At 36.6% G+C, this 15493-nt stretch overlaps 1 protein-coding gene across 7 annotated transcripts in view; it reads left to right on the forward strand.

Annotated features, from left to right (window-relative positions):
- The window catches only part of USP6NL (USP6 N-terminal like), a 183693-nt gene that overhangs the window by 142699 nt on the left and 25501 nt on the right, over positions 1 to 15493 (forward strand). For 6 of the 7 annotated variants that reach the window (XM_049885066.1, XM_049885065.1, XM_049885063.1 and 3 more), the window contains 6 exons: positions 1943 to 1991; positions 7788 to 7908; positions 11388 to 11482; positions 12125 to 12190; positions 12280 to 12379; positions 14971 to 15123. In XM_049885066.1, coding sequence (XP_049741023.1) covers positions 1943 to 1991; positions 7788 to 7908; positions 11388 to 11482; positions 12125 to 12190; positions 12280 to 12379; positions 14971 to 15123 — 584 coding nt within the window. The remainder of the gene's footprint in view (positions 1 to 1942; positions 1992 to 7787; positions 7909 to 11387; positions 11483 to 12124; positions 12191 to 12279; positions 12380 to 14970; positions 15124 to 15493) is intronic. The other variant, XM_049885064.1, reaches the window with a different exon arrangement.

The following is a 15493-nucleotide window of genomic DNA, read 5'->3' on the forward strand; positions in this document are numbered from 1 at the left end:
AAACTAAGTGTAACAGTCAGGGCATTAGTACTACACATTGACTAACACTGAGTATATCATTGCTATGGCAGTTTATGAATAAAGGCACAATTTTGCTGACCTGTATATCAGTCAGGGTTCAGCCAGAAAACAGAACCAGTAGGAGATATATTGAAAGATTTATTGCAAGGAATTGGCTTATGTATTTGTGGGAGCTGACAAAGCAAGTCTGAAATCCATAAGGCAGGTCATCAGGAAGGACAGGTTGGAACTCTTAGACATGAGCTGAAGCTGCAATCCACAAGCAGAATTTCTTCATCAGGTTATACTCAGCTCTGCTTTTAAGCCTTTTAATTTATTGAATAAGCCCTACCCAGGTTACCTAGGACAATCTCCTCTACTTAAAGCCAACCTATTATGGACTTTAATCACATCTAGAAAATATTTTCAGAGCAACATCAAGATTTGAATTCATTTGAATAGGTGGGTACTGTAGCTTAGCCAAGTTGACATATAAAACTGACGATCGCAATCCACCCCTTGTCAACTTGGCACTCATACACAACTTATTAAACCATACTTAATGTCCAAATAGAGGCAATAACAGATAAACATAAATAATGTCACTGAATTGTACACATAAAGAAGGTTGGTATGGTGAATGATCTGTTACATACGTATTTACTACAAAAAAAAAAAAAAAAGAATAACAGAGTTATACCTCTGCCTAACAAGATACAACTTACTTACAACTGAAAATATGCTAATCCCCCACAAGAGGATGCAAAGTCTTTAGGTGATGTTCGTTCTTTTCCTTTGATATCCTATAACTTAAATATTGTGATATAAAGTCAAGTATTATTAATATATTTTTTGTTAGATGATAAGGGAATGAGAGAGGAAGACAAAATACTTGGTTAATATATGTACAGACATAACAAAATAAGGAAAAAATACTCGTAACTATTATAGCCCTTATTTCAGCAACTGGCCATGTGGTAATAGCTGGTATTTATAACTGTCCTCTTTCACTGTCATTCCATATTCCTTTGTCTTTGGCATGTACCTCAGCTGGTCTTGGCTCTCAGCCTGATCAGGTAACCTAAATTATCATTCCCAAAGGGTCTGGGCCATTAGTAGTCCAGCCTGAATTAGGTTGTTATAGTTTTCTATTGACTTTAATCACAAGGCATGGTAGTACTAAGAGATATCCTGTATTCCAGACATACTCTTTCTTACCAATTTCCCTCGGCAATGAGTACCATTCACTTCAGCCAGTACAGTAACCCCCTTCTTTGTCTATTGATTCAGAAGCATGAGAAGCCCAGTGTCTGGGTGGAAGTTTGAACTTCTAGTTCAATGGAATCATTGTTGTGTGTCCTGGTGGAAGCATTCTTCCCTTTGGAATTAAGACTTCTAGACCAGCAGAGCCCATGATCACAGGAACAGGAAGCAAAATTGTTGCTAGTGGTTTACTAGAATAATAGCGACTGGTGCCACTCCAATGTCCACCACTTCATTCCTGGGCCCATGAACCTGTCTGTAGGCAAAATAGCACTATAGATTGGACACTGATTTAGAGCATATACATTATCTTGGAAGACACAGCCTCAGCCCCACAAGTTATTCCCATGTGTCCAGTGTTGTAACTAAGTCTTCAAAAGGCCATTCCACCATTCTTTTAAGCCAGTTGCTTCTATCGTGATGATTTTAGGGTGAGATAATTCAACAAGAGAGAGCAACAAATTTGGTATAATTTTTGTCTATCAGAATGAATGTTATCTAGTCTCAAATTTAGACTGTTTAGAGTATTATTTAATTTTGAGCTTGGGGTCATTTCTTTATTGCAGCAATAGTTTCATTTGGATTTATTTTCAGCCAGCTTGTTTATTTTAAAAAATGTTTGTAATCTAAAATATATGTGAAATAACTTGTGCTTAATATAATTTTTTTTTTTCTCTAGGCAACAATCCTTATTCCATGTTCTTGCTGCATATTCTATTTATAATACGGTAAGTTAGAGCATTTTGCCTACAGTTCTTTGAGCAGTATTCTGAGGAACTGGAGTTATTCTTTTGGCACAAGGCCCTCTGGGCCATATTTCTTCATCTTAGGACTAGATGGTCTCCACAGTCTCTTTTAGCACTATGGTTGTTCCTTTTTTAAAGCTCCAATGATAACTCTAGGGTCTTAGAGCAGAGCTGATTTGAAAGTGGAAAGACTTAGGTGTGACCATATATGCCAGTGAAGCTCACTTTTCTCTCTCTAGATTATTTTTTTATGTTTCATGTTGTTGTTTGATTTGTTTTTATTTATAAGCAAATAAAACAGAATGAACAGGGCCAGGACAGGAAGTCGGAGATGATTCTCATACAGTGTTGAAAATATGGGTCTTCTCAGTTTCTTTTCCCCATCTCTCACTCTCTCCTTCCTCTTTGGCTCAGTCTTCGATCAAGGAGCCTTTAAATATTTCCATCTCCATCTTATTCTCCACCCTACTTGATTCTCTCTCTAAAAGAAGACACTTAAAATGCTCTAAGACAAGAATACTACTGTGCAAAGTATTATCGGGCTCTGTTCCTAGAGAGTATTTTAGTTAGTTAAAGATTAACTCTGTATATAAATAGAACTGGGAGCACCACTTGCCTTCTCATTTGTGCTGTGGTATTGCAAGGGCTAGATTAATTTTTTTTTTCTTTTATTTTGGATGAGGGTTTACAGAACAAACTAGCTTCTCATCAAACAGTTAGTACACATACTGTTTTATGGCTTTGGTTAACAACCCCATGACATGTCAACACTCCCCTCTTGACCTGGGGTTCTCTATTACCAGCTTTCCTGTCCCCTCCTGCTTTCTAGTCCTTGCTCCTGCGCTGGTGTGCCCCTTTAGTCTCATTTTGTTTTATGGGCCTGTCCAATCTTTGGCTAAAGTTTGAACCTCAGGAGTGACTTCATTAGTGAGCTAAAAGGGTGTCTGGGGGCCATACGTGGGATTTCTCTAGTCTTGTTCAGGCCAGTAAGTCTGGTCTTTTTTTGTGAGTTAGAATTTTGTTCTGTGTTTTTCTCCAACTCTGTCCAGGACATTCCACTGTGATCCCTGTCAGAGTAGTCGGTGGTGGTCGCCAGGCACCATCTAGTTGTACTGAACTCAGTGTGGTGGAGGCCATGGTAGTTGTGGTCAGTTAGTCCTTTGAGGGTTTTTTTTATTAATAGGCTAGATTAATTTTGCTTGGCTCTTTAGATAGCTCTTCATTGCTCCTGGTAGGTTGCCTTTTAGAATCATATTTTATCCGTTAGGTAAGGTCCAAACAGGGCAACACATGTACTTACTTGCAATTCCCAGGGTTAGGTGAAAACAAAACTCTCTGGTAATAGAACGTGCTGTTCTTAAGGCATTTACCACTCTGGGGGGAGAAGGTAAGTTGGGGAAAGGTTAATTAGTGTTGAACATAACATGTGTGTTAAATAAATGCTTGTTGACTGGGTCCCAGGGAGGACAACCTCTGAACCTAACCAAAAAAACCCAAACCCAGTGCCGTCGAGTTGATTCCAACTCATAGTGACCCTATAGGAGAGAGTAGAACTGCCCCATAGAGTTTCCAAGGAGCGCCTGGCGGATTTGAACTGCCGACCCTTTGGTTAGCAGCCGTAGCACTTAACCACTACGCCAACAGTGTTTCCCCTTTGAACCTGGGAAAGTATAATGTCTGTTATAATTAAGACCTTTAAGTTACAAGGAACAAATTCTCTAAAACTAGGGCAAGTTAAAAAGAGGTTTATTAAAAGGACTTCTCACAGAAATGAAGCAATAGTTAGGCCTCGTTCTTTTTCAGTGAAAAAGAAAGCTGTCCTTTCTTGTCTGGAGCTATGTGGTACCTCTGATTGTCTCTGTGAGCTGTTTATTCCACTGTTATTCTCTTTAAATTGGCTTTCTTTGCCTGCTTATCAGTTTTTACATGATTAAGACTGGGACCACATCTTCAGCATGACCATTCTATCAAGTACATACCACCATCTGATTGCATCTGTGGCTTTGTTTCAATTTCATAGGAGAATCTGATCAGTTACTCTCAGCCAATTAATTGTTTCCCCGGAGTCAGGGGTCTTTCTCTCATTTGTCAGCTATTCCCATGGCACAAACATGAGTCCCTAAGGCCACTTTATAAACAGGGACTGTGAGGGCATAGTCCCGCAGAGGGGCATAGGCTGGATGGGCATTCAGAATCCGCAAATTCAAGAATCCAGAAATCTAGAGGAGACAAAGACATCAAATTGGGAATTGTAGGAGAAAAATTTGCCAGCTTCTGAACAGAGAAGAGGAATATTGAGCTGAGAATCATACATGAAAAAGAAATTAATATTGTTGTTGTTAGGTGCCATCAAGTCAGTTACAAGCCAGTGACCCTATGCACAACACAATGAAACACCACTCAGTCACAGCTATTAAGCTTGAGCCCATTGTTGCAGCCACTGTGTCAGTCCATCTTGTCGGGAGTCTTCCTCTTTTTCGCCGACCCTCTACTTTTTTTTCTATTTTTCTCTACTTTACCAAACATGATGTCCTTCTCCAGGGATTGGATCCTCCTGATAACATGTCCAAAGTACATGAGACGAAGTCTTCTCACCATCCTCGCTTCCAAGGAGCACTCTGGCTGTATTTCTTCCAAGACAGACTTGTTCGTTCTTCTTGCAGTCCATGGTATATTCAGTATTTTTGCCAACACCATAATTCAAAGGCATCAATTCTTCTTTGGTCTTCCTTACTCATTTGTCCAGCTTTTGCATGCATGTGAGGCAATTGAAAATGCTGTGGCTTGAGTCACGCACAACTTAGTCCTCAAAGTGACATCTTTGCCTTTGAACACTTAAAAGAGGTCTTTTGCAGCAGATTTGCCCAATGCAATACGTCGTCTGATTTCCTAACTGCTGCCTCCATTGGTGTTGATTGTGGATCCAAGTAAAATGAAATCCTTGTTAACTTCAATCTTTTCTCTGTTTATCATGATGTTGCTTATTGGTCCAGTTGTGAGGATCTTTGTTTTATTTATGTTGAGGTATAAGCCATACTGGAGGCTATAGTCTTTGATCTTCATCAAATAAGTGCTTCAAGTCCTCTTCGCTTTCAGCAAGCAAGGTTGTGTTATCTGCATATTGAAGTTTGTGTTATCTGCAATCCTGATGCCACATTCTTCTTCATATAGCCCAGCTTCTTGGATTATTTGCCCACCGTACAGGTTGAATAAGTATAGTGAAAGGATGCAACCCTAACTCATGCCTTTCTTGATTTTAAACCATGCAGTATCCTCTTGCTGTGTTTGAACAAGTGCCTCTTGGTCTATGCACAGGTTCTGCATGAGTACAATTAAGTGTTCGGGAATTTCCATTCTTTGTAATGTTATCCATAATTTTTTATGATCCACACAGTCAAATGCCTTTGCATAATCAATAAAACACAGGTAAACATCTTTCTGGTATTCTCTGCTTTCAGCCAGCATCCATCTGACATCAGCAATGATACCCCTGGCTCCACATCCTCTTCTGAATCTGGCTTGAATTTCTGGCAATTTCCTGTTGATGTACTGCCACAATGGCTTTTGAATGATCTTCAGCAAAATTTTACTTAAGCGTGATATTAATGATATTGTTCGGTAATTTCTACATTCTTTTGAATCACTTTTCTTTGGAATAGACTCAAATATGGATCTCCTCTAGTTTGTTGGCCAGGTAGCTGTCTTCCAAATTTCTTGGCACAGAGTAGTGAGCACCTGCAGCACTGCATCTGTTTGTTGACACATCTCAGTTGGTATTCTGTCAATTCCTGGAGCCTTGTTTTTCACCAATGGCTTCAGTGTAACTTGGACTTCCTCCTTCAATACCATTGGTTCTGGATTATATGCTACCTCCTGAAATGGTTGAATATCAACCAATTCTTTTTGTACAGTGACTGTGTATTCCTTCCATCTACTTTTGATGCTTCCTACGACATTCAGTATTTTGCCTGTAGAATCCTTCAGAATTGCAACTTGAGGCTTGAAGTTTTTCTTCAGTTCTTTCAGCTTGAGAAATGCTGAGCGTGTTCTTTCCTTTTGGCTTTCTAACTCCAGGTCTTTGCATATTACATCATAATATTTTACTTTGTCTTCTTGAGCTGCCCTTTGAAATCTTCTGTTCAACCCTTTTACTTCATCATTTCTTCCATTTACTTTAACTTCTCGAGGTTCAAGAGCAATTTTTAGAGTTTCTTCTGACATCACTTTTGGCCTTTTCTTTCTTTTGTATCTTTTTAATAACATTTTGCTTTCTTCATGTATGATGTCCTTCATGTCTTCCCGCAACTCGTCAGGTCTTCGGTCATTAGTGTTCAGTGCATCAAATCTATTCTTGAGATGGTCTCCAGAGTCAGGTGGGATATACTCAAGGTCGTACTTTGGCTCTGGTGGACTTATTTTAATTTTCTTCAGCTTCAATTTGAACTTGCATATGAGCAATTGATGATCTGTTCCACAGTTGGCCCCTGGCCCTGTTCTGACTGAAAATATTGAGCTGTTTCATCGTCTCTTTCCACAGATATAGTTGTTTTGATTCCTGGGTTTTCCCCCTGGTGAGGTCCACGTGTATGGTTGCTTTCTATGTTGTTGAAAAAAGGTATTTGTAGTGAAGAAGTTATTGGTCTTGCAAAATTCTGTCATGCAATCAATCTCCAGCATCATTTCTATCACCAAAGCTGTATTTTCCAACTACCAATTTTTCTTCTTTGTTTCCAACTTTTGCATTCCTGTATTATCAGTGCATCTTGATTGCATGTTTGATTAATCTCAGACTGCCGAAGTTGATAAAAATCTTCGATTTCCTCATCTTTGGCATTAGTGGTTGTTGCTTAAATTTGAGTAATAGTCATATTAACTGGTCTTCATGTAGGCGTATGAATATTATCCTATCACTGACAGCACTGTACTTCAGGATAGATTTTGAAATGTTCTTTTTGACAATGAACGTTACGCCGTTCCTCTTCAATTTGTCATTCCTGGTATAGTAGACCGTATGAGTGTCTGATTCAAAATGCCCAATACCAGTCCATTTCAGCTCACTAATGCCTTGGATATCGATCTTTATGTGTTCCATTTCATTTTTCATGCCTTCCAGTTTTCCCAGATTCATACTTTGTACATTCCATGTTCCAATTATTAATGGATGTCTGTAGCTGTTTCTTCTCATTTTGAGTTGTGCCGTATCAGGAGATGAAGGTCCTGAAAGCTTGACTCCATCCATATCATTAAAGTTAACTTTTCTTTGAGGAGGCAGCTCTTCCCCACTATACTAGACAATGTTCCACTGCTGTTCATAAGCTTTTTACTGGCTAGTTTTTTCAGAAATAGACTGCCAGGTCCTTCTTCCTAGTCTTAGTCTGGAAGCTCTGCTGAAACCTGTCCACCAAGGCCGACCCTGCTGGTATTTGAAATACCAGTGGCAAAGCTTCCAGCATCACAGCAACATGCAAGCCACCACAGTAGGACAAACTGACAGATGAGTGAAAATAATATTAATGCTCTTTAAAGAAGGTATAACAGTATTGAACAGAAGACAGAAGACAATAAAAAAGCCTACACCTTTACATTTGTTCTTGAATATAATTTTACTCTTTTGTAATGTATGGCATAATGCTATGAAGATTGTAATATTTATCTCTAGAATTGCCCACTAAATAGTGTGTTTAGGCATTTTCTGATATTTCATAGATCAGAGTTTTATATGTACATGTACGTTTGATTTAAAAACCCCCAGCTTCTTTGTTCTCATTTACTCTTTAGGAAGTTGGATACTGTCAGGGAATGAGCCAGATCACAGCTTTACTTCTTATGTATATGAATGAAGAAGATGCCTTCTGGGCCCTGGTCAAACTGTTATCAGGCCCCAAACATGCCATGCATGGTAAGAAAATGTATTATAATACAAATAGACAAGGGGTGGGTAAAATTAAAACAAAACTTTAGAAGATGCTTCGTAAAGCTAATATAACAAAATGCCCAGGGGCTTGTTCAGTTAATGTGTTGCTGATTTCTTACTTCGTTTTCGTTTATTGAACTTTTCTAAACTTTCCTGACCATTTATCTTTTCCTCAGAGTGTATTGTTGGCATTTTAAAATTCTTTCCTTACTTGCCCCCTATCAAAAGAAACCAGGTTCAGAAGAATTTAGAAAAAACTGTATTGCTGGGAGAAGTAAAAGATGCTTTTTGACCAAAACTTTTAGACAGTTAAGAAATTATCATTTCAGTAAAATGTTTACCCTTGACTGGATTTTGTGATGCATAACTCTTTGTTGAGAAATGATTGAGAAATGACACTTGCTGTTAAAAGAAACGGTGCACATTTAGCAACAGTTGTATACTTCAAGTGTTTTTTTTAGTTTATTTATTTATTTTTCCCCCCCAGCTGTAAAATTGATACCATTTTAAATAAAAGGCTAATAACACATTTTAGGCATTTGATTACTTAGTGTTTTAAAACTTGCGTAATTGTTTGGTTTTCAAAATCACAGGGTATTTTTAATACTTTTTCCTTACATTTACCAAGCACATGTGATAAATTTTATTTTAAAGAGCTTGGAGTGTAACTTGTCTTGGAACTAAAAGTGGCATTTGCTCACGTATTGCAGAAATTATTTTCCCAGTGCCATTCATGTGGTAATACCAAATTTCAACACTGATTACTCAAGAATAGATCATCTAAGTTCTGAAGTTAGAGATTCTGTTCTGATGAGACAGGGTTTTGTGATAAACCCAGAATGTTCAGAACGTAAATGTTTGTAAAATTGTCCTTAAAAGTTAAATCACTCTCATGAGAGGAGTATTGAAGAATGATCCAGGGCTGACTTTTCTCAGGTCAGTCATTACCAATTATGTGATCATGTATGTGGTCGGGAATCTGTCACATGCTTAAAATGATATTTTAACATTTTGAAAACGATGGCCTTCCATAATTTACTAAATCTTACACTGTTAGCATATGATTTTTGTGAGGGTATTGTGTGATACCGTGTATGTGTGTTTGCATTTATCTTTGTCCCTTACTATTCCTTGCCAGTTTTTTAACAAATACTATCTGCATGGTAACTGTTTCTGGACATTTCGCACCCTATAGACTCCAACAGTAAGCCTCATTATCATACTGAGCTACCATCCAGTAGGCAATATCATTTAAAAAAAGCATCTTGAAAAAAATAGCTCTTCTTTATCAGCCTTTATTTTGCTTTACTTTGGGGTTACTGATAGCTTCTGAAACACAATGGAATGTTACAACTTAGGTTGTATGTAATTATGTAGAAGACTGTCTAATTTTGGAAAACAGTCAATTCTTTTAATTAGTTTGCCTTCAGGAATTATTATCAGCAGTTTAATCTGTGAGGCAATATTAATTCTGCTCACCTAACATTTATATTTGCAGTGCAGTTTAGGTCATTATTATGGGTAAGTTTGTACTTAGAGGTACTAGCTTCTAGGTCTGCTCATGAAATTCTGTATTTCCTCTGTGAAAGCGGTGTCACTTATACAGATTTCAAAGTGAGGGCTGAGGAAAGCAAGATTTAATATCAAGCCTCAGATATCACTGAAAAGTGAAGAAATGTTTGATATCTTAGCATCCTTCAGCTAGTGGTTATTACTCAAGGATATTGACTTTTCCAAAATTGGACTTTTGAAATCCTTCCAACACTCACTCCTATCAAATTGACCATGAAAGTGGCACTGATAGAGCTTTTTTAATATTTTTTTTTTTAATGAAATCATTTCACTGGAAAATATTACTAAGGAATAGAATCTCTGTGACTGGAAATTTTTACACACACCTTTAGAGAACTTAGAATTAGTTAAGAAATAGTCCTGCCCAGAAGATCGTAAAGCAACGTTTCCCAACAGTGTTCCAAAGAACATTAGTTCTCAGGTTCTTAGAGGGACGTAGTTTCATGTTTTGGAACCAGATGTGCTGTGGGGAAAAAATGGGCTCCAAGATAACAAAAGTCAGGGAGACTGAGTTAAACAAAGGAAAATACATTTCTTTACTCTATAGGACAGTTTAGAAACATTAGTTAAGTTCATTTGCTTCATTAATATCTAAAAATAAAAATTTATTTTATTTTTTTTGTTTTTAGAGGGAATGTATAACATACGGCATTTCCCCAGCTTCTTTTTAAAATACATAGAACATCTTGCAAAATTATACAGAACCCTGGTTGGAAAATAGTACTATGGAGAAATTATAAAGTCTATTATGTATTTGTCCTTTTAAATGGATCGTATCTGGAAACCCTGGTGGCGTAGTGGTTAAGTGCTACGGCTGGCTGCTAACCAAAGGGTCGGCAGTTCGAATCTGCCAGGTGCTCCTTGGAAACTCTATGGGGCAGTTCTACTCTGTCCTATAGGGTTGCTGTGAGTCGGAATCGACTCAACGGCACTGGATTTCGTTTGGTTTGTTATAGAATATCTGCAAAGAAACATGAGTAAAAATAGAATGTAAAGTTCAGTGAGTTAAAAACACAGAATTAGTACTAACTCACCATTCACAATTACATACTTCCTAGAAAATTCATAGATGATATTGTATAATTAGTTCAGTTAAAATATATTTTCAGTTTTTTGCATACATTGATCATATAGTGCCAGTTTAGCTGATGGTAAATACGGATTATAGAGAGGATTAAAAACTGGTAAAAACTTTGGAAATATGATACTGATGAAACTGCTAGAATAGACCTAAAAAGGGTAATAAAATGTTTATTAAGTAATGTAATTGCAATAAAACAAAAATAAATATTCAAGATTAGAATAACCTATGAAGAATTCAGGCATTTAGGATATGACCCAATACCTTATGAGAACAGACAACCCTGATAGATGGCTTCAGCTTCTGTTTTCTTCTTAGCCCCTTTGTTCCCCATTTCACTCAGGAATATTCTGTCCTCTTATATTTTTACAAGGTTAGAAGATCTTTGGAGCCCTGGTAGCACAGGGGGTAAGCGCTTGGCTGCTAACTAAAAGGTTGGTGGTTCGAACCCACCAGCTGCTCCACGGGAGAAAAGATGTGGCAGCCTGCTTCCGTAAAGGTTACAGCCCTGGAAACCCTGTGGGGCAGTTCTACTCTGTCCTATATGGTCGCTATAAGTCAGAATCGACTTGGCGGCAGTGGAGTTTTTTTTTTCCCCTACTTCATAGAAGATCTTTAGCAAACAAATACTGGACTTCAAGTTTCATTACCTAAAATGTATACACAGTTATTTCCCTGATGGGGAAGGAAAATATTTTGGTAATAATGAATGTTTTTATTTTTGACAGTTACAAATGAAAGAAATATGTTGGATTTTAAAATTGAGGTCTGTCATTATTTATAAAGTATTGTTTTTATGTTTGTATTCTAGGCTTTTTTGTCCAAGGTTTTCCTAAACTCTTGAGGTTCCAAGAACACCATGAAAAAATACTGAATAAATTTCTGTCCAAGCTTAAGCAACACTTGGTAGGTAGAAGTGACATTGACTTCCAACCACCTACATCAAGCATGAAGCTAGAATAATTACGTTTAGGCTTTAGTTCCAATTACCATACTAATTTATAGTGTTGTTTATTTCATTTAAAATTCCCAGTTGTTTGATGAATACTCATTTTGTAAAATTTTATATTGATGTAATGTCACAGCCCTAATTTATAAAATCAAACTTCTTCTTTGAAGCTGATAAAAACAAACAATATAATTTATAAAAATACATTACTTGTCAGTAATTTTGGAGTTTTTTTTAATTGCACAGAAAGTGTTTTAAGGGTCATACAAATCTGTTCTTAGCGAATGGTGTATATACTTTACTATAAAACACAGCTTAGTAAAGCAAAGATACTTCACTGTAAAATATTTTAGGGAGTCAAGATACCTTACAGTCCTATCATAGAAAGGATTTGTTCTTATGTGGTTTTTGAGAAGTAAAATTAGACGGAAAGAGTAAGAAGAGGAAAACTAGAAATAATCCTGCATGAAAAAGATTCCTAATGAGATGATTTTATGTTTAGCTTTGACAGCTGCCTCCACAGCCTTCCTAAGTTTTGTATTATGTTGTCATGTTTTGTTTGCTACAATCTAGAAATTGCGAGGTCTTTGTTTTTTCAGGATTCTCAAGAAATCTACACGAGTTTTTACACAATGAAATGGTTTTTTCAGTGTTTTCTTGATCGCGTGAGTATTTGCAAAACTCAGTCATAACATTATAAATAAAGGATGAGGGCAAATTGTTTACCTCATTTCTGTTTTGTTTTTAATTACAGATTCCATTTACACTAAACCTAAGAATATGGGATATCTACATTTTTGAAGGAGATCGAGTTCTTACTGCTATGTCTTATACAATCTTAAAATTACACAAAAGTAAGAAAATGTTTAACTATAAATATTTTACAAAAATCAAGGTTTATTTTAACTCTTAATTTCCCACCTCACCCCTCACCACCTCAAATTCGTTTTCTTTTAGTGGTGGTTTAAAAAAAATTCTTAAAAATCAGTGAAGAAATTTGCCTTCAGTTGATAATTTACTTTCATTTTGGTGCTTTCTCATGAGTAAAAGATTAGAACATTGCAGAGGTCTTTGATTCTTTTCTCTTCATATCAGTTTTATTCTCACACTTAAACAGTAAGTTGATGCTTTAAATACTCATTTCGATAGTTTCACTAATAATATTATTAAGTATTTGTTTCCACCGGGTCCTTTTATTTCTTTTCATCAGTCTGAATCGAAGTTTGTAATAGCCGTCTGAAGACAGCAGGTCCCTTAGTTGAAAGGGTAGAAAGGACATTTTTTACTACTGTTTCCTCCATCCAGGAAAAAGACATACAGCTCCAAGCTGTAGACCAGAGATGAGGAACCTCCAGACCATCTCTCTGCTTGACTGCATTGTGGTCTCTGGGGCAAGTACAATCAACGTTTGTAGTCACATAAATGCAGGAAGGCCTTATTTAGTTGCAATATTTCAAAGGCTCTTGTAATTCTGTACAATATGCCTTATTTTGAAAAGCAAGGAATGAGGTTTTCTTCATGAAAATGAAGAGCCTTATTTTTAAAGTTTCAATTCAACCTTAAAATTTACGTGACTCCTTTTAACTGTGCAGAAAAGAGAATCACTGAAGGCATTAGAACGTGATACAATGTTCCGAATCCAGGTCCTACAGCACAGTTCTACATTCATTGCACACTCTGCTCTCATGTTCTTCTTGAATGATCATCTCTTCAGCTTCCCAACTAAATTATAAGCTAATTGAGTGCATGGGGTCATGTTTTGTATTTTTTTCTCCCTACTGTGCTTGGTGTTCTAAGTACTTGTCGGGTGCTTTAAATATGATTATTTGATTGCTTCCTTGAAAAGAATGAAAATAATGCCGGATTATCCAACCTTAGGTAGGAATGAAAACTCCTTTTAAAAACATTTCTGTGATGTTTACTCTTTTAAAGAAAAGGATTCAGAAGTGTGGTTCATTACCCCCAACACATAAACTAAAGACAAAACACTGGACAAAGACTTGTGTTCCAAGACTCAAGGTTCTGTTACACATCAGTGTAAATTTTCTCTTAATCAGTCAACCTCTCTTTTTCTTTCTGTCTGTCTCTCTGTCACTCAACTTCCCCCCTCCCCTAACCTTTTACTTCCTTTTTCTCCTTCTGTATTACAAACTGGCAGATACATAAAACAAAAGTATAATTTTTATTAAGAGATATACTTATTTTATATTCCATAAACAGTGAAAAAGTAGAAACATTATATTTTTCTGTAGCTCTCTTCTCTCTCTTCAGTTATGTTTTACTAATTTGATCCTTGATTGATTTTTTTTTTTTTTTTTTTTGGGCAAGTAAAAAATTTCCTCACCTTTTTGTAAGTAAACTTTAAACGTAACGATTACTTTATGTGCTTACCATATCATTAGATTAAATGAGCTGTGGAAAAATCTGCCTGTTGCTACGGATTTTTCTTGGTTAGGGAGACAAAGCTCGAAGACTTAAATGAAGTTCCTTCACCACCGTATAAAGCTTCGAAAACTTTCTGGTCACCTTAGCCAACAGTTGTTAGCAGAAGCTTGTAAGAGATTTTCTCCTCACCCCCCTTCTTTATTTGCTTGCTTGTTTGTTTGTTTATTCTTGATTGCTTTAAGAATATTTACAGACATTGTTATTGGTGGTTCACCAAAGAGTGGCTTTAAATGGCAAAAAATTAGAAATAACCTAATGACCATTACAGTATATACAGTGAATTCCTCATGTAGCTATTAAAAATGATGGCATAAAATCATATTTGTTTGAAGTGAGAGATGTCAGTGATACATTATCGAATAGGAAAAACAAGTGTAATAGCGTAGAAAGTTCAGTTTGTCTTTGTAAATTGATGCACATATAAACACATGCACATACACATCTCTACTTGTAGAATGGTGGGTAGTGGGAGCTTAGCTGATTTTTACTTTCTGTTTTGTGTCTGTAGTTTGAATTTTTTTCAATAAAACTAATTTTATAAATAGAAATACAACTCACAAATAAAATTAATCCAGATTTTTTTTTAATTCATTTTGAAACAGTAGTAAATATAGACTTAAAGTGCATTCGCCTGTGGCAGCTGGGGCTTCATACCAATAAAACAGAAAGACCTCATGTCATGCTGGGGTGGTCTTTCTATGCCTTTTTCTCTAAGGAGCTCTTGCTCTGGGGTTCATATTAATGCCTAGGATATAGTTATTCTTACACTAACGAGAAAGTATTTGGCAGTATGCTCCTTTTTTCACTCCTAATAAGAGTACCTGCTTTAACATCAGAAAATAATCTTGTCTTACTGAGTTTTAATGACATTCACAGTGCCATATATAAGCTGTGGGCTATGCCCCCCCTCCCTTTTTAAGTACTATATCAGAATAGAATATATTATCTTTTCAACCTAAAGTAGCTGCTGACTCTGCGTTTTTACTTCTCTCATTCTTAGAACATCTGATGAAACTGTCTATGGAGGAACTTGTAGAATTTCTTCAAGAGACCCTGGCCAAGGATTTTCTCTTTGAAGATGATTTTGTAATCGAGCAACTTCAGATTTCTATGGCAGAACTAAAAAGAGCGAAATTAGATCTTCCAGAACCTGGTAAGAAATACCCAAACACTATGTATCTAACTGATAATTAAGATTGGAAGACATGGCAGGATCAACATGGGCCACTTCTTTTTCAGAGCATAAACACTGTACCTGTGGTGACATAGTTTAAACCAGTGTCTTACGCTTATTTTAAGACAGGCAAGTAAACATATTAATTAACTTTGCCTCTACTAATTAGAATAATAGTACTATTCCTACTTAAATTTGGACAGCTTGGTTGACAAAATAGTATCGTTCCACAGTGGTAACCCTGGTGCTTTAAATTAGCCTCACAGTAAGTCCTTTTACGTTCATCATCCCACTTTGCGAAACTGTATGCAGTCGCTGAGTAAGTCAGAGTCCTGTTTCATAGATGGGA

This window comes from Elephas maximus, chromosome 4, assembly GCF_024166365.1.
Source record: "Elephas maximus indicus isolate mEleMax1 chromosome 4, mEleMax1 primary haplotype, whole genome shotgun sequence".
NCBI lineage: Eukaryota > Metazoa > Chordata > Mammalia > Proboscidea > Elephantidae > Elephas > Elephas maximus.